Source organism: Neltuma alba, unplaced genomic scaffold (genome assembly GCF_004799145.2).
Source record: "Neltuma alba isolate B1F8T4 unplaced genomic scaffold, ASM479914v2 tig00002210_pilon, whole genome shotgun sequence".
In the NCBI taxonomy this organism is placed as follows: Eukaryota; Viridiplantae; Streptophyta; class Magnoliopsida; order Fabales; family Fabaceae; genus Neltuma; species Neltuma alba.
In genome coordinates this window covers 1-20,391 of record NW_021632782.1, presented here as the reverse complement: position 1 = coordinate 20,391, position 20,391 = coordinate 1, and the positions used below count along the sequence as shown (strand labels likewise).

Below are 20,391 nucleotides of genomic sequence, written 5' to 3'. Positions count from 1 at the left end.
TCTTTTCTCCCTTAACGTTTACTGAAAGGTTATTAGTATATCTTGATGCTTAGAAGTAAAAATTCTCATCTTATTATTTTAAGAGCTCATTATATCGTTTTCATGAATTTACGTAGTCAGAATTAGTAAGATCAAGTCGTCAAGTTTTGAAAAGTAAGAACAGGTAAAATGGGAGAAGCAAGTCTTGAAACGCAAGCATTTGTTGGAGGCGTTAATTTCTTTTCATAAAAGAGGTGGTATCATTTTCTTTTTCGTAGCTAAATGACAAGTCTCTTAAGGGAACCGGATCCTCTCAGAAGCCATTTTCTCAGCGGGCCTCGGAAGCCTGGAATCCTGTCCGTTTAAATGATCTAAAAGCCCACATTATGCCAAGTCCTGCGGACGGTGTTGGCTCAGTGGGTCCCACGAAACGCTGGCATTGTCTTCAACCTTGGGCTTGGCTTCTTTCTCCTCGGTCGACTCCCACCCTTAATGAACAACCATCTCCTGCATCTCCATGCCTTCCATGCTGTTCCGTCTCCCACCTCTATTTTTCACCGCTTATCTTTCTCCTTCATTTTTCTTATATATATATGTGTGTGTGTGTGTGTTTATGTACATGTCCTCTCATTATCGCATCCCAGAACAAAACAAAGTTGAGCAAAAGCTAATGATTCCCGCCGTAACCTTGAAATAATATAACATTGGTCACTAAACTCTGCATGTATGAAAATAGTTTGGTTACCTTTGAGCAGTGAACACTCATGAGAATGGTTGGAGAGGGCGAAAGAGGGCATAGTTTTAAATCGTTACCGACATAGACACTTACATAGTCTTGAAATGGGTTCCGTACTTTCCACAAGTATTTTAACGGGGAACAACAATAATATTGTGCTCTTCACTTTTTTCCAGTTTTCCCTTGCTATATATGATGTTATAGTTTTAAGAATACTGATACTATTATCATATGCTGCCACCTCAAATGTCGTAGGGAATCAAACTCCTAGAATAGGAAGGGGAGGATGAGGATAAGCAGTGAAAAATAAAGGTGGGAGATGAGGGAAGAACAACCATGAAAGGCCTGGACATGCAGTAGATGGCTGCTTACTAAGGGGTGGGAGTCAGAAGAGGGGAGAGAGAAGCCAAGCCCAAGGTTGAAGACAATGCCAGTATTTCGTAGGACCCACTAAGCTAACGCCATTTTCATGACTTGGCGTAACGTGGGCTTCTAGATCATTTAGGGTCCGTTTGAATCAGCGATTGGAAAAGTAGCTTATAGAGAAGTGAAATTGGATAAAAGCTAAATTGAATAAGTTGAATTGTGTTTGGATTAGAGTTCAGAAAAGCTAGATTGTAAAAGTGAGATTGGTAAAAGGTTGTTTGGATTAGGGGTGTTCACGGGACGGATCGGGACCGGGACAGGCCCGTCCCGGTTCCGTCCCGATGAATAGTTACGGGACAGATTTTCTGTCCTGTGTCCTGGCCCCTCCCGGGGTTGTCCCGGTCCCGGTCGGGACGGGACGGATCCGGGACGGGACCAGGACGTCCCGAAATATTTTTTTTTAATTTTTTTAAAAAAATCTGATTTTTTAAATTATATTTTTTTGAGCTTAAATCTTATAAAAAACATCTTTTTTATTTGTTTGGGCACTCTTAAACAAAAACTCAAAATATTACATATAATAGTTATTAAAAACTCTAAACAAAAGCTTTTAACACAATAAAAACTTGCTAAAAATTCTAATCATCAATAATCTCAAATCATTAACAAATATAAAAACTCTAAATAAATATATCCATAGTTCCATACAATAGTCTCAAATCTTAAAAAAATATGAAAAAAATGATATTATATAAAAAATTAAAAAAATTAAATTTTTTTTTTAAAAAGGGACCGGGACGGGACCGGGACGACCCCGTCCCGTGTCCCGTCCCATCCCGGTCCCTTTTTTGTCCCGTCCCGAAAAATTTCGGGACGGATCCGTCCCATCCCAATAAGACCAGGACCGGAACGGGCCGATAGAGACGGGCCGGCTTTGAACACCCCTAGTTTGGATTATGATTGAGTAAAATTAAGTTTGGTTGTAAATGAACAAAATAGATATGAGTTTTAATAAATAATGAAACATGATTAAAAAATAATTTCACATAATACAATGAAATTAAAATAATTTAATATGAAGAAGTCATAAAAAATATTTTAAATATAAAGTGAAACATGAAAAAATAAAAGTATATTTTTAGGAGCATATTTAAAAATAAAAATATATTTCTAACTTATTCATTATTTTCAACTAATTTTAACTGATTTTTTATTATCTACAAATTAGTTATTTGAGGCTTATAACTTTTTCTCTCTTCATATTTCAAAAGCCATAAGCCATAAGCTATAAGTCATAAGCTGTTAATTTTAGCTTATAGCTTATTGTAGCTTTTCATACAAAAGCCCAATTGCAAAAAAGCTAATCCAAACAGACCCAATTGTGTCAATCGAGCTTATAGAGCTTATAAGCTACTTATAAGCTCAAAATAAGTGATGCCAAACAGGCACTTAAATAGTCAGAATTCTACGCTTACGAGGGCCGCTTAAAATATTTTAAATATTTAATTATTATTACTTCTAATCTTAATTATAATATTTAATTGATTAATTTAAAAAAATTAAGAAAATAAATTTGTGTTGTCTTTCCTAAAATATTCTTGCTAATCAAGTGTATTGGCTAAAACTATAATTATTAGCAGGACTATCTTGAAAAAAATTGCATAAATATAAAAGACAAAGTAGATTGAGATCTCATATTTAGGATCAAAATAAAAATTAAATGAGATTTTATATTAAGGACTGGAGGTAGTATTATCATTTTAAAATTAAATTTCACTGAATAGTTTGATTTATTTGGTTTTAGACAATAATTTGTCCAATTAAATTTTTAAAAAATAGATTAATTTGGACTTTAATAATGATTTGATTTATATTACATGTGTTGATATTTTTAAACTATATATTTGATAAGAGAATATTTTTATACTTATATAACTTGTGATTCTATAATTTGAATTAGAAATTTATGAGTTTAAATAACAATGTTTCTCAAACTAGACTAAAATAATAGCTAGACTGCAAAATTTAAAAGTAAAATTTTTATAAAGAAGAAAAACTTAATATTTTTGTTATAAAAGAAAAGTATACTTATAAAAAAGAGTAATTGATTATAGTGATGATGAAATTTCAAAAGATTACTAATATATTTGTTTATTGCATATTTACACTACAGATGAAACTTTAAGATGTTGTTATCTTATTAATGAATATTTTAGATCTTATTGAATTGTATTTGTGACTTAATTTTATTTATATTTATGTATTTTATTACTAATTTCATTGGTTTATTTTTATTTTTTTGATTAAAAAAGTGAGAAATATGAAAAATAACATTTTTTTCCCCTTTAAACGGGCCAAAAGCTCGCAAGTAGACCCTAAACCTGTTAGCTTAAGAGTTGAGCCTAACAAATTGGGATATTTTTAACTTGATTATAGTTACTTCCACAACTTGTGTACTTCTATGAGAAAGGGAGACTTATATAGATTTATGTGTTCAGCTACTTTTGAACCTTTAAAGAACCCCATTGATAAGAGGATGAAATACGTGGATAACACAATTGGAGAGACCTTTGCCCCAATTACTGAATAGTAAGTAGTTTATATCTATTTTTATATATTTATATATGTAATTTCCTATGAATTCATTGGTTTCATTTCTTTTTAATACTTCAACAAACATTGATCACTGTGTATCGCTTGCCCTGCAAATAATGTTATTTACTGGTTTGATTCATTGGGTCATCATCCAAGTGACGACATTAAATGTTCTTCAATACGTAAGTTTTTCTCATCTTATATATGATTTTCTTACTTCATTAAATTATTTTAATGTCTTGTCATTTTCTTTTGTCATATGTCTTTCAAGACATATTATATATGGGGTGAGAAGCACAACGGTAAAAATGACAAGATGACCTGACACAAATCATTGGTAAGTGTTTTAATTAAAGTTATTCAATTTCATCAATAATTACTCCATATGTACATATACTTATCTTTATTATTTACTTTTGATTTACAGTGTCACCTGCAACCAAAAAGTTCAAAGTGTGAGTACTAGATATTATCCATTTCATGTATAAAATTATTGAGTCAGGATGTACTAAAGATTTTGAGATGGTAATAATTAGTTTGATTATAATTATTTGTTCTTTTTTTCATTTAATTTCTTGCTTTCTTTTAATTATCTTATCTTGATTAAATTAAATTTTTTTATTCAAAACTTACAGATTTTTGATGATCAAAGCTTTTATGCTAATGAAGACATTGATGCTATTCAAAATCGTTTGGCAGGACAATTTCTTTCAGAATATTTCTTTCAAAATGACGCATGAGGTTGAAAGGCATAGTTTAAGGAGTTTAATTATTTTTTGCTTCACTAAGTTAATTGGGATGTTATTTTCACAAGTTAGTGTTTAGGATGTCATTAGGATACCATTGGCATGGAAACTACATCTGCTGAATTGATGTTGCTGTTGTACTCTATTTTGGTTTAGTTCATTTGCAGGGTTCAAATGAAAACTGTAGTTTACACAATTACAAATTTTATTTTTTAAAAAATTAATATACTCGTCTGTTGAAATGGGAACAATGAGTATGACTCATTCATACTCGTCTATTGATAACAGATGAATATGTTTCTCCTATCTATGTCTCTTTTGTCAACATCTCTCATGAAACAGATGAAAAAAGGCCTTCAGAACAGACGAAAATGATTTTTTTTTTGTAATAGTGACATTTTCCTCCAACCATCTATACAACGTAGTTGGATCAACAGTGCTCAAATTTCCACCAATAGAAATGGATGTCAGATACTTGTATTGAAAAAAAAGAAGATACAAGGTTTTGCACCAAGAACTACAAGATAAATCTGAAATCCGACAGTAGAGCAATTTGATATGATTGAAATAGCAGGACAGAAATGAAATATACCTAAGGAAGATCTGATGGTGGCATTAACAGAATAACCATCCTCAAGAAGTCTCTTGATAATCCAAGAAGCGATAAAGCCAGTCCCACCAGTAACACATATTCTTCCTTTTCCCTCTTCCGTTCCAGTTTCAAGCCAAGACACAGACTAAGAGAGTGTTTGGATGGAACCAAACTATGGTTTGGAGAATAGTTTCTGGAGAATAGACTATAGAAAAAATAGATTTTGTGAAAAAGTGATTCTGATAAATGAGAGTGTTTAGATAGTTGTTGTCAAAAGAACTTTTTATATGTACAAATTTTACTAAAAAATGTATAAGTTAATATGATAATTACATAAAAGATAGATTTTATAATATATTTTAATTTGAAAAAATAAAATTGTTAATAATATATAAAATAATATAATTAATATGTATATATTTATAAAATATAAGATTAAATATGTTTATAAAAAAATAATTGAGGAATGTTAAAATTATATTATCGTTGAGATCTACCTTACAGGTACAATCATACTCTCTCATTTGAGTCAGAAGTAGAATGAATTCACTTCTTCTGAAACCATAGTTTTGAATTCTAAACCATGGTTTTGATCCAAAACCATGGTTTCTGTTTTTTCCTGGGTGTTTGGCAAGTCTGAGACGCAAACTATGGTTTGGGTTCCAAAACCATGATTTCTATGTTATCCAAACAAGCCCTAACAGAGATTCAGAGGAGAGATCTTAAATGGGTCGTGAATACATATACACACATTAAATATCTGCAGCTCTCTCCATTTCTGGTTGACATGGGGCTTTGCAATTCGTAGTGTTGTCAGTGAGTTATCCATCGTTTCAGAAGTTACATCTTCAATGTTGAGAACTTTACTTGCAGGTAAGTAGATAGTTTAACTCCTGAACAAAACAGAACTTTATTTGTTTTTCTTTCCATTTTCCATATTATATTCTTGTATATTTTTAGTATCTCGTTTAGGAGTTAAGTTTTATCTAATTTGTTTTAAACAGTGCATAATTCATTACTTTCATAATTTCATTAATTAAAGGCGTCCGTTTTTATCTACCAGACCGGTATTATTAACTAAGGGAATCTTCTCGGGGGTCCAAAAAAAAAAGGGACGGGAAAGAAGAGAAAAAGAAGAGAAAGAAAACGGATAACCTCAAACCTTTTATCTAACCGTATCCCTCTTCTTTAGGGCCTGTTTGGTTTAAGGAGAGGGTAAGGGTAGGAAGGGGAAGCAGACGTTTTATCCTTGCTTTCTTTGGTTTGATTAGAAAAAAAAGGAGGGGAAGATATTTAATGATCCCTAGTTTAGTTTAAGGAGGGAAAGGGAGGGATAGTAATAATCAATTTACCATTTTACCCTTACATATTAGTTTATATTTTTTATTGATATATTTATAAATTAATTTACATCTTAATTTAAATTATATAATTTAATAAAATTCAGTCTTATCATGTTAATATGTGCATTAAAAATTTGGTACAGTAATTTAGTATTCTAATTAATATAATAATATATTTAAAATAATCAAATTAACAAATTTTATTTGCTCTAAGAAAAATAAAATTTTATTTTCTTTAGGTTATCTTTTTTTTTGTTTCAGTTTTAAAATATATTTAATAAATAATATATTTGTAAAAAACAATTAATTTTATAATATTATAATTTTTATTTAAATAATTTTTTATTTTTAAATAATTTTTTATAATATATTTTTAATTATAATAATTTATATTTTTATATTTTTTTACTTAGAATAATATTTTTATTTGAAATAAATATTATAATAATATATTTTATAGATAGAAGTGGAATATTTAAAAAACTATAAGGATATAATGGTCTAAAAATTTAGCTCCTTTCCAAAAACCCTCAATTTGGAGGGGAGCTAAAATGGGAAAGGGGAGGGGAGAAGACATTTTGGCTTCCCAACCCTTCAAAATTTTTAACCAAATAAGGGGAGGGACCCCTCCAACCAAACACACCCTTAGGGCGACTAGTAAAAGGCCAAAAAACAAAAAAAGACCCTCTTAAAATGGTGCCCGTTTAGCCAACCAAATTAGCACTTTCATTAGCCTTCTTCTAAGCATAGCCCATATTAATATTCCAGTCGTGTGCCAACCAAGCGATGTACTCCTCTCATTCTATTTATAAGGCAGAAAGAAAAAATATTTTTTGTTTCTATTTATAGGATATTAAGAGAAATTTTTTGTATGAATGTACAATTTTATTTCTCATTTATTGTTGTATTGATTTTAATTACATGATGTATAATGTATATTAAGTAAGGATAAAGTTAAAAAGTTATTAAAGTTTAAATGAGAGTTAATAAAATTTAAGGTTTTTCTTGATCTATGTGAAATATGCTGGAAGTATCTTTTAAATAAAACCAGAGGAGTAATTATCAATAATATAAACATTTCAAAAAATTAACACAAATGCACCCAAAGCCTGTTATATCTATCCAATTATACTGGTCCTAAATATAAAATCTAGTTTATAATACAAATCTTATACTCTCACCAGTTTTGTTTATAAGCTTCAAATTTGTAGAGGATCTGATCCATTTTATAAACTTCAATTTAGAGTTTGTCTAAACATTTCATATATTTATATATATTTTTAATTTTGTCCTTAATTATCTATTTTCTCTCCTTTGTCATACCCTCTTGTCGCATCTCCCCAAGTAGTACTGGGAAAACGGGCCGGCCCGTGACAGGCTCGGGCTTAAACGGGCAGGCCCATTTAAGCCCGAGTTCCAAAAATAAGTCATTTTTTCAAGCCCGGCCCGTGAGATGACGGGCTTAGGCTAGCCCGCAGGCTTCTGGTCTTTTTAATTAAAATAATTATTTTTATTTTTTTTGTATATTTTATCAAAATAATAAAAATGAAACAATAAAAATTACTAATAAAAAGTATAAATATAAATAAAATTGAGTCACAAATATAAACATTATCATGTCTAAACATATATTACAGTATAATAAAGTCTATTGAATAAACAAACTAAATAGAGGACAGACATAAACAATTAAATAAGCATTAAGTTCAGTAGATAATTACAATGTGGATGATCTAGTTTGATTATAAATAATTAACAAAAAAGTTTAACTAACAAACATAGTATACATAAAGAATAATCATTTATCATACCGACAAAAAAGAAAAGAGTCCATCATTCTTAGTTCTAAATTTGTTTCTACTATAAAAATGATATAGATCTTTATTTTAGTTTAAAAGATTTTTTGATCAATTATATTTCAAGTATAAAAAATATGGGAGAATGATAAATAAAGACTGTAAAAATTATAGATACAGTATTTTAATAGGTTTTGACAACTTATAAATAACAATATATTTTTATGAATATACCTAGTTTTAAATTTTGCAATTTTCATGTTTTTTTGGTTATTTTTCCCACAGCTATAGTGATTCTTTTTTTCTTTTTGTGAATGCTATCTATGTGAGCTGCCAAGATAAATAAAACTAAGAGTATGCTATGTTTAAAATATTAGGGTTTTCTTTTTTAAGTTAAGAAAAAAAGACAAAAATTAAAAAAAAAAAATTTGGCGGGCCTAAACGGGCCGGCCCGTTTATTTTCCGGCCCTACAGGGCTGGCCCTTTTAAGCCCGACTTCTCTTTCAAGGCTCCAAAATATAAGCTCGGCCCTCGACTTAAACGGGCTTAAACGGGCCGGCCCGACGGGCTCTGCCCGTTTTCCCGGCTCTATCCCCAAGTACTCTTTTTCATCCTTTTTCTTATCTATTATAAGGGTATATTTGAAAATAAAACTATATCTTTAGCATATTATTTATTACTTTTAATTAATTTTAACTACTTGTTCGTTGCCTGTGAATTAGTTATTTAAAACTTATAATAAGAACGAGAAAGAGTATTTAAGACTAGAGGTAGTACCATTTATAAGCTATTGACTTTTTATAGAAATTAACTCAGTTGGTCCTAAATGTAAGAGCTAATTAAGAGATTTGTTTGGATTTTATATGCAAGATTTCAATTTGCTTTGTCTCATAAATTTATAATTCATTTTAAAATTAATTTTATCGATTGCATTTTTATCCATGAGGGCAGCTTCTAAGGCAAATGTTTGAAGGGATATTTTAAAAAAACTAACATATATTTAATATAAGTAACTAACTTAACTAGTTATATCTAGGACTAAAAGAATCAGATTACAATTGTTTCTATTCATTTTTCAGTTAGTGGGATGATAGTCAATCCAGTCTGGGTTATTGAGTTTCGAATATAAAAAAATCATGTTCACTCATCACAATCAAGCGATTCTTTTAAAGTCAACATCAACCCTTTACATCGATCCCTTGTTATGTATGTGAGTATCGACAGTTTAATCAATGTATATATATACTCCTCTAGTTCTAAATATAAGACTCTTATATACACTAGTATAAAGGTCTTATATTTAGGACCAGAAGAGTGTATATAACAGTTTATCTCCTTCCTTCACAGATTTAGTTCTCTCTCAAATCCCTTCACAAATTCAAATAAAAATTAATTGAAGCAGTGATATATAAATTCTTTTGTGTTCAGAAAAATAGTGGCAACCCCAGATCATTATTATCTTTATGCTAATCATTTGTTGTTAAAAGCAGATGTGTGAAGCAGGGAGTAAACCAGAAGATCTTTTTTCCTTGGTATGTGAACTTGCCAGTATAAACTCAAAGCCTCCACTAACAAACTTTGCTTCTTACAAATAACACCTTCAGGGCAAGCCTATCACTACTACAAATCATGTCCCACATTCTGTTGAAACAACATTTCAAACTCACACATATGTAAGGTCATAATGTTAACAAGAGACATCCTGAACCAAAATTTGTAATGCAATTTAATTTACAATCGCACACATGTATTTTCCAACACGAAAATTAAACACTTATCACCATATTATTATATATATTTTGTGAATTAGAGGGGTAGGCACTAATAGCCCGTAGCCCCTAACCTCTCACTTCTTCAAGGCCATTTACATATTGGTCATATTATTATTGAACACCTTACATACACCATTTTTTGACAGGCTAGTCTGACGCAACACTATTATATATATATATATATATATATAATAGTTACAGATAATCCTTTTCTTTGCAGCATTCAATTGCATCCAACAACATTTCCTCAAGCCCATACTTGTACTCAAATCCAGCATCTATGAGCTTCTTAGATGACAGATCTAGAAATCTCACGCCACTGCTTTTTTCCAAGGAACTACAATGAATATAAGAGGAGACAAGTGATTTACTTGAACTGAATTTTCATATCAGCTCAAACAAGAAGAATAAGGACAAGAGAACTCTTACTCCATGGGTGGTATCTTAAATGCTGGGTGTTTAGCAGACACTATTTCAGCCACTTTTTCAATGGTTGCCAAACATTTAGAACAATTATATCTCCCTTTTGGATTGGGATGTTCAAGCAGAAATATATGTGCTCTTGCCACGTCATCAACATGAACCATAGGTGTTTGCTGATATCTATATGGGCCCTTCATGCCTGCATCAGAATTTAAATGACATACAGAACTAAACTATCTCCATAAACCAAATAAGATTATAAATAAATGTTCAGAACTAAGCTGAAGCATTGTACCAGGTAAAAAAAAGAGTGCTGAACCAACAGAACCAGGAAGGTTAGGACAGATGAAGGGTCCAACAACAAAAGTGGGAATCAAAGTGACAACATCTAATCCATTTTGTTCTCCGAATGTAAGCACAGCTTTCTCTGTCAATGTCTTAGAAACTGCATAAGACCATCCAAATGTCTTCGAAGTTCTAAGCAAATCCACGTCAGTCCATGAGCTCTCATCCTTCACTTCATCTTCTTTGCCAAGATAATCAACAGCAGAGGCACTGGAAGTGTAAACGACTCTCTTCACAGTCTTTGAAGTAAGGCAAGCTTTCAGAATACCCAATGCTCCATCAATGGATCTTTTGGTCACAATCTCTTCAGGCTCCTTTTCCTCAAAATCCAACGGGGTAGCCACATGGAAAACTCCAATGCACCCTTCAATGGCTTCCTTGAAACTTTCTGGCTCGCTTAGGTCTGCCTTCAGAATTCGCAGCCTCTGAGACGCTCCTGGCAAATTTGTAAGGAAGCTCACATCTTTCTTGTGTTCTGCAACGGAAAACAAAATCACAAGATTCCATCTTCCCAGAATATGAAAAGAGGAAAATGATGCTACCTGGATCTGTAAAATATTGCCGAATTCAGATGAACAAAGAAAGATACAAAGGTTTTGAGTTGAACAAGACAAACCCAACAGGGAAAAACAGAGTTAGACAGTGAATTGACAGTTTATATATTTGTTTCAGATAAATGGATAGAGATTGAAACCTGGGTTGGATCTAACGGTAGTATTAACTGAGTAGCCGTCCTCAAGAAGTCTCTTGACGAGCCAGGAACCAATGAAGCCAGTACCACCGGTAACACAAACTCTTCCTTTTCCCTCTTCCATTCGGAGAAGAACAGAAGCGCGAGCGTTTTGTCGAAGAAACAGAGAATCAAGAGATACATGTAGGACACAAGCATAGTTGTCCTTTTCTTTCTGGGACACATGGTCCATCCATAAACAAACACGTTCACTTCATTTCTCTCGACCTGTCCTTATGATTTGCTGTGACGAGACAACTCAAAATTTTGGAAAATTTTAATTTCACTGGTCTAACTTTAACTTTCGTCATTCTTGCGTGGTAGTGATGGAATGCTAGTTTCCCATCTCCCTTAATTTGTTACTAGAGCCTCTCAGGCCTAAAATTTGAAGATAAATTTCTCATCTTTCTCATTGCTTTGGAAAAAAACTCTCATAGTATCGAGATAAAAAAAAAATAGATATAAAGAAATATTAAAAAATTTATATTTACAAGTCAAATTTAAGGGTTTATATTTATAAATGAAATTTTCATATTTTATATCAAATTGTGTTATTTACAAGTTAAACTTGTAGAACTTGTGAAAAATTAAATTTATTAGTATCTCTCTATGTTTAATTTTTTACTTAAAATTTATGAGTAATTTTTTCCTTATTCTGAAAAAGAGTATTCCTCTTTATTTACAACATGTTTTGCCGGAAATAAGAAAAATCTTAAATATTATTAATGGTGTTTTAAAATTTAATAACTTTCATATAATAAATTTCATGAGGTGGATTATTATAACATGGGCTAAAATATGATAGGACAAGAGGAATATTACTTCATTTTCATGCATGCACCGAGAGGGCCAAAATGAGCAAAAAGTCAATCTCGAAATCATGAACATAAAGAGAGGAAGAGGTGGGTATTCATTTCTTTTCATTTTCTTTGTTGATATTTGATAACAAAGCCGCATTATGATTTGTGATCATGACTTTGATTTCAGCTAAATCATTATTGGAAGAAGGAAAATTATTCTAAAATTTCTTTTTGCCAACAAATTACTTCTATACAGAAGAAAGATGAAAAATCATTCAAAAGTTCTGTTTAAATTTTGGCCCTCTTTTTCTGTTAATCCTATTTTTCAGGATATGATTTCTTTGCACTTTCTCTTTACTTCCTGTTTCAATTCTTAGATCAAATTTTAAATGGATAGAATTTATCCTGCTTAGCTCAAATGTAGACTGAAAGTTAATTATATGGCCTTCTACCACCACTATATTTTCTTTCAATCATATTCTATCCTATTTCTTGCCCAATAAGATGCCTAATCTTTAACCCAAACTTGCATCAAAGTTTAGACTAGTGATATAAAAAAAATTTACTCAATTTCTCCATGATTTTTCTTCCATCTTAGCAGAGTTCACTTGTCATCGCCTCTCTCGTTTTATTTGCAAGGTCCAAAGAAGATTATTAGGTTTTATAAAGGTTAAGATTTGATTTATGAGGGGATTAATTTATATAGAAATATATATATTTTTATAAAAATATACTTTTTTAAATATTTTTTTTATACAAATATACTAGCTATCTATGTAACCGAACCCACCTATGAAAAGACTTCATTGTTGGTGTTATATATTTATATATATATATTAATAAAAATAGTATATTAACATATATTTTATAAAAATATATTATAATATGGAGTACTGTAACCTTTTTTGAAATTTATCTTGATTATATGGAGCTTCCCTGTATTTTCAAATCACACGCTTTGATCTATACTATTAACTATGTTAAGAATATCCTAAAAGCAAAATTTATTTTAAAATAATTTGATTTACTAGTTTACCCTTCATTTATTTTAAATCCCAGAATTTTGCCCAAATTATTTGAAGAATTTCAGAGGTTCTTTTCCTTATTTTTATTTATTTAATATTTTTATCATATTGGAACAGAAGTTTAAGTAATTTAGTTAAGGTAAGTATGACAAACTTGAATGAGAATTTGATTGTTTCTCTTAATAGACATATACCTGACTAAATTTATTTATAAATTTTGCAGCAAGAATCTGTTTAAAAGTTTTAAATAATAAATTTAAATGGTCTATATAATCGCTTAAACTTACATTATTTATCCTATATGAAGAATAAAAATCATATGTTTAGCCTTTTAAAAGAAATCTAAATGAAAAGTTCCAATACATGTGATAAAAAAAATTAAAATTTCAAAATTTTATAAGATAATCAAAATTAATAACATAAGCTGGTAAAAGACAGCAATTCCTCATTAAATGCGAGATGCCAGATGCAAGAAAAAAACAGAGACACAAAAATACACCTTTAATTCTATAAATTTACGCAAATTTTCATTTTGATTTAATTTACAAGGTGTATTTTTTTAGTATTTTAATCTGAGTATTGTTAACAACATATGCTGACATTAATATTTTAAATATTGAGAAAACATTCTTAAAATTGATATACCAAATTTAGTTTTTTTCCTCAAAAAACAATAATTAGCCTGAAAAATTATCATTTGAGAGTAACAACGTTTGAGTTAAAAGACCAGAAAGACAGTATTTTATAAAATTAAGAGGCTAAATCAAAAATTTATATGAAATTTACACTTTTGTTATAGAATATCTATGAGCCAAACAAAATTTCTAATGAGCCGGTTAATATTTACAAAGATACATACCAGCCAATAATTTGCCACTTTTATTTTCAATCACAACATATTTTCTATAAAGACAAATAAAACACCTTCTATATATCATATTTTCATAGGATAATCAGGAAACTCTTTATCCTATAACTCTACAGATAACCCTTTTCTTTGCAGCATCCAATAGCATCCACCAACATTTCCTCAAGTCCATACTTGAACTCAAACCCAGCATCTGTAAGCTTCTTAGATGACAGATCTGAAACTTTCAGGCTAGCTCTTTCTCTTAAGGAACTACAACAAATAAGAGATCAAATTATGGAAGACAAGTCATTTACTTGAATCAAATTATCATATCTTTGCAAAGAAATTAAACATGATGAAGGTCAGCAGAACTCACTCTATGGTTGGAATTTGAAGTTCTGGAAATTTAGCAGACACAATTTCAAGTGGTTTTTCAACAGTAGCCAGACATGAAGAACAATTATATCTTCCCCTTGGCTTAGGATGTTCAAGCAGAAATACATGTGCTCTTGCCACGTCATCCACATGCACCATAGGTAGCTGCAGATAAGCAAATGGGTCTTTCTTACCTGCATCAGAATTTCGGAGACACCAACATTTAATGACTTACAGAACTAATTAAATTATCTGCAAAACCAAATAAGATTATAAATAAAGGTTTAGAACTACGTTGAAAGTGACATGGAGCAAGTTGAAGCATGTACTTAATAAAAAATAGAGTGCCGAACCAACAGAACCAGGAAGCTTAGGACAAATGAAGGATCCAACAACAATACTGGGAAGCACAGTGACAACATCTAATCCATTTTGTTGTCCATATTCAAGCACTGCTTTCTCTGTCAATGTCTTAGAAACTGCATAAGACCATCCAAATGGTTTTGAAGTTCTAAGAGAATCCACGTCAGTCCATGAGCTCTCATCCTTCACTTCCTCTTCTTTGGCACTATAATTAACAGCAAAGGCACTGGAAGTGTAAATGACTCTCTTCACAGTTTTTGAAGTGAGGCATGCTTTCAGAATTCCCAATGCCCCATCAATGGATCTTTGGGTCACAATCTCTTCAGGTTCCCCTTCCTCAAAATCCACTGGAGTAGCCACATGGAATACTCCAATGCACCCTTCAATGGCTTCCTTGAAACTTTCCGGCTCGCGTAGGTCTGCCTTCAGAATTTGTAGCCTCCGAGATGCTCCTGGCAAATCTGTGAAGAAGCTCACATCTTTCTTGTGTTCTGCAATGGAAAACAAAATCATAAGATCCCATCTTCCCAAAGAGGAAAATGATCCTAGCTAGTTGAATCTGTAAAATATTACTGAATTCAGATAAACAATGAAAGATAGAAAGGTTTTGTATATGAACAAGACAAACCCGACAGAGAAAAGCAGTTCATATATTTGGTTCAAATAAATGGGCAAACATTGAAACCTGGCTTGGATCTAACGGTAGTAGTAACTGAGTAGCCATCTTCAAGAAGTCTCTTAATGATCCAAGAACCTATGAAGCCAGTACCACCAGTAACACATACTCTGCCTTTGGTGTCTTCCATTCGGAGAAGAACGCAGTTTTGAGCCTTTTGTTAAAGCAACAAAGAATCAGGAGACACACAGGGCAGAAGTATATTTGCCCTTTTCTTTGTCATTGGCACTGTCGCGACAGAGCCATCCAAAAACAAACACGTTTCATCTTTTGGTTCGCAGTAATTAGAAAACTCAGAATGTTGGTAATTTTTAATTTCACTGGATTAGCTTTCGTCAGTCTTGCGTGGTAGTGATGGAATACTAGTTTCTCCTTTCGCCTAGTTTACCGTTAGAACGTCCCAGCGCCCAGAAGTCAAATTTCTCATCTTTCTTGTTGCCTTTAAGAAAAATCACCTATAGTATCTAGATAAAAGTATCAGATACAAAGAAAGGAATATTAAAAAAATTTACATTTACTAATCAAATTTAACGGTTCATATTTATCAATGAAACCTCCACTTAATATAATATCCTGTTTGATTTTTATTTTGATCCTAAATATAAAACTTCAATCCATTTTGTTATAAGACCTCAATCCATTTTGTTTATTATATTTATGCATTTTTTTCAAGATAGTTCTTCTAATAATAATAGTTTTAGTTGATACACTTGATTAGTAAAGATATTTTAGGAAAGACAATACGTATTTATTACAAATAACTTAGCTTTTTTTAATATATATAAATTAGTCAATTAATTTTTATAAATAGGACTGGAGGTAATACTTTATTTTGATACATGTAGCAAGAGAGTCAAAATTAGCCAAAAAGTGAACTTTCAAAATCATGAGCATAGGGAAAGGGAAAGGTAGGTATTCATTTCTTTTCATTTTCTTTGTCGATAAAAAAGCTACAATGTGATCATGATTTTGATGGAAGATGAAAAACTACTTCTAGAATTTTTTTTTTGTCAACAAATTACCTTCATAAAGTTCGGTAGTTGATTTCTTTACATTTTCTCTTTGCTTTCTATTTCAGCCCTTAGATCAAATTTTGAATGAATAGAATTTATCCTGCTTAGCTCAAATCTAAGAAGTTAATTATTGCATGTCCTTCTACTACTATTATACTACATTTTATTCTTAATATAAGAACCAGTTGATTAAAATAAGTAAATTAAAAAAAATTAGTTAAATTAGTTATTTATAATAAATAGACGTTATCTTTTTTAAAATACTTTTGCTAATAATATATGTGCTAGAATTATCATTCAATAAAATTTTTAACATATGCAACTACTACAAAGAATACATTAAGAAATGAATAAATATGAGAAATAAAGTAGATTGGAGTCTTATATTTAAAACCAAATTAAATGTTAAATTAGTTTTTATATTAATGATTGGTGGTAGTATTTTCGTTTAATCATATTCTATACCATTTCTTACCACATAATCAACCTAATCCTTAATCCAAAATTAAAAAAGATGATCGGTTGTTCACCTATATTTTAGGAAGGAAATTAAATCAGGATGTTACACCTTGAATCTTGATTTTGCATTAAAATGAGTAATCACATTTTGTGGGATTAGAGGGGAGAAGATGTCTTTCTTCATGATTTTTCTTCCATCTTAGCAGAGTCGTCATTGCCTCTCTTGTTTTCTTTCCAAGTGTCAAACGAAGATTAGGTTTTATAAAGGTTAATCTTTGATTTACGAGAGGATTTTTTTTTTTTTGCCGTTTACGACAGGATTAATATATGGGATTAAGGTATATTTTTAAAATATTTTCTCGGGTACATATAGCAACTTAAAATATGTTATAATATATCTGGCACCCTAAAATATTTTTTTAAATCTGTTCAGTATCTTAAAGGATATTTTGGTGCATTTAGCACCCTAAGACCAAAAAATACTTTAGGGTACTAAATGTTCTTGAAAAATATTTGAAAATGTTATACGCACCACAAAATGCCCTAGAATATTAGATACACCTTAACCCTAATTGAAATATATGTTTTTATAAAAAATAGTATATTTTATAAAAATACATTATAATATGGAATAAAATATTGTAACCTCTTTTGAAATAGGGTAAATTGCAAAAAAAGACTCTGAAATTTAAAAAACATAGATAAGGACTTGTGACAACTTTATTATGGGTTTCGACAACTTTATGATCTATTATTATTATCATCAAAAGCCATAGTGAAATTGTCAAAACTTCTTATCTGCGTTTTTCAAATTTCAAAATCTTTAATTACGATTTTTCCTTTAAAATTTATCTTAATTTTATGGACCTCCCCTTTATTTTCAAATTACAGACTTAAAATCTAAGCTATTAGCTATGTTTAGAATATTCTAAAAGTAAAATTTATTTTAAAATAAATTTCACTTACTAATTTACCCTTCGTTTATATTAAATCCATAATTTTGGCGCAAATTATTTTAAAGAATTTAAGAGTTTGTTTTCTTATTGGGTTCATTTATTTATTTAATGTTTTTATCATGGTACTGAACTTTAAGTAATTTAGTTGATGTAAATATAACAAACTTAATAGAAAATTTGATTAATTCTTTTAATAGACACATGCTTGACTAATGTATTATCAACTTTGTAGCAAAAATGTGTTTAAAATTTTTAAATAATAAATTTAAATGGTCTATATAATCTCTTAAATATATTTTTAGCTATTTGAAAGAAATCTACACGGAAAGTTTCGACAAATGTGATAAAACATTGAAATTATAAAATTTTATAAGGTAATCAAAATTAATAAAATTAACAACATAAGCTGATTTGACAGTAGATCCCTCATTAACTGCAAGATGCCAAACCCAAGCTAGCAGATGGGCCGGATCACTAGGATGCAGTGAGGCTTTCACTTCATCCATATGTTTCAAAGTATCCAAAATATTCCGGTCAACAAAAAAAAAAAAGTATCCAAAATATCATGGGGTGGAAGGCAAAAATGCTCTCATAAAAATACACTCTTAATTTTTTAACTTCACACAAATTTTATTTTGACTTAATTTATAGAGTGTATTTTTATTTTTTTAATGCTAGTATTGTTAATAAAAGATGTTGACATTGATATTTCAAATATTTTCGGAACATGCTCAAATACCAACACTAATATAGCAAACTTAGTTTTTAAAACTAACACTAATTAGCAGAAAAAATTATCGTTGGAAAGTAACACCTGTAACATCCTGAGTTTTATCAGGTTTTAATAGCCTCTTTTGGGTTGATTTTGAGGATAGATTAGCAATTTAATCTTGATCTTGGTGTTTGGGTTGGATTTGAGGTTTGTTGGAGGAATAGGTGAATGTACCCCTCTCAAGGTATGTTCGCATTCGCCGAGGCGCACCGGGAGTTTCAGAGGGGAGTGTCTTCTCGGGAAGGTTTGGCCGTGGCGAAGTCATAGGGACGCCGCAGCGAAGTTGTTCAGGTGAGCGAGGCTTCCCTTTTGGGAAGGTTTCGCCGCGGCGAAGGTAAGGGCATGCCGCGGCGAAGTTCTTCTGGGCGAGCGAGAGTTTCCTCTCGAGAAGCTTTCGCCGCGGCGAATATTGGAGTTCGCCGCAGCGAAGTCGGGTTTTCAGGCGAGTGATCCCTCTCGAGATTAGTTCACCGCGGCGAAGATTGAGGTTCGCCGCGGCGAAAGGTCCTGAATCTATATAGTCGCTGGAGGGTTTAGTTGTGCGAAAATTAGAAAATCTGAAGGAGGAGAGAGGAGCTCTGCTAGGGTTTCGGTTTTGAGGCTTGGGAAAGACATTTCTAAGGATCCACTACCTCAAGTAAGTGATTTTAACCTCTAATCTTCTTTCTTTCTTGGAATTTCTTGGAATTTCTGAGGATTTGTGGTGGAACCCTATGATTTTCTAGGTTGTGATGGAACTGATGTTTTGACCGATTGTTTTGAGTTTAATTGATTGCATTGGGTTAGTTTAAGTGTTTAATCGGTGTAGTTTCCTTGGATTTAAAGAATCTTGAATTTTTGGAGTTAGGGTTTATGGAAATAGATGATTTGGGATTGAGGATGACAATGTAGGGGTTGATTCTGAGTTTTGTGAATTGGGTTATGTTAAGGAGGGTTAAATTGGATGTTTAATCGGTTTAGAATTGTTGTTGGAACCTTAATTGCTCAAATGGAATGTTGGGTGTAGAATTCCATAGTAAGTCCTTGAGGTTGTGAATTTTAATTGATGTTTGGAAAGGAATTAAGGTTTTAATGGATTGGTATGACTTTGGAGTGTTGCCTTGATAGATATACCCTTTGAGTTGAGTAGAGTTTTGATGGGAGATAGGAATTTTGTGTCCCCAAGTGTTGTTTTGGCCACATTATTAGTTTGAAAGCTAATATATGATGGTTGTGTCTTTGTGTGCTTGTGTAGACCGGTTGTGAGTCGTGGTGGTGCGCGGGGGCCACATTGTCGGTTTGTTATTCCTTGCTCAGGCGAGAGGTAACCACTTTCCAATCCTTAGTACTTGCTTCTGTGGTATTGTGAGTAGATTTATGTTTTGTGCTCTAAGTAGTAATTATGTTCAAACTGTATGTTGTGTATAAAAAGGAAAACCGTCTTGTGGGGTTTCGACTAATGATGAATGAATTTTGGAATTGTGAAAGATATGCCACTGAATGAGGTTAATTGTGAAATGATTATTACTCTTTGATTATGATTTGAGCATGATGCATGATTTGGGAATTGGTGAGAGTTTGATAGTTACTACCACGTGGTAAGGCCTCCATTAATGCATGATGGTTGGCTTAGTACGTCCCCCATAGTGAGGGATAGGCCTTTTGGCTCCCTACGTCCCTCAAGAGTGAGGGATAGGCCT

The 20,391-nt window shown here is 31.4% G+C and overlaps 2 protein-coding genes across 3 annotated transcripts in view; both read right to left on the bottom strand.

Annotated features, from left to right (window-relative positions):
• Positions 1-11,509, bottom strand: part of LOC114720164 (vestitone reductase-like) — a 29,246-nt gene extending 17,737 nt beyond the window's left edge. The window contains exons 1-4 of one of the 2 annotated variants that reach the window (XM_028905797.1): positions 11,388-11,509; positions 10,644-11,168; positions 10,355-10,547; positions 9,857-10,262 (exon numbers count right to left, since the gene is read on the bottom strand). In XM_028905797.1, the coding sequence (XP_028761630.1) occupies positions 10,121-10,262; positions 10,355-10,547; positions 10,644-11,168; positions 11,388-11,508 (981 nt within the window). In that variant the 5' untranslated portion in view covers position 11,509 and the 3' untranslated portion in view covers positions 9,857-10,120. Of the gene's footprint in view, positions 1-9,856; positions 10,263-10,354; positions 10,548-10,643; positions 11,169-11,387 lie in introns of those variants that run through there. The other variant, XM_028905804.1, reaches the window with a different exon arrangement.
• Positions 11,510-14,226: 2,717 nt separating this feature from the next.
• On the bottom strand, positions 14,227-15,642 carry LOC114720226 (vestitone reductase-like). Its single transcript, XM_028905857.1, has 4 exons — positions 15,522-15,642; positions 14,803-15,327; positions 14,475-14,667; positions 14,227-14,368 (listed from the first exon to the last, which is right to left on the bottom strand). The coding sequence occupies exons 1-4, from the start codon at positions 15,640-15,642 to the stop codon at positions 14,227-14,229; spliced, it is 981 nt and encodes a 326-aa protein (XP_028761690.1).
• Positions 15,643-20,391: the final 4,749 nt, after the last annotated feature.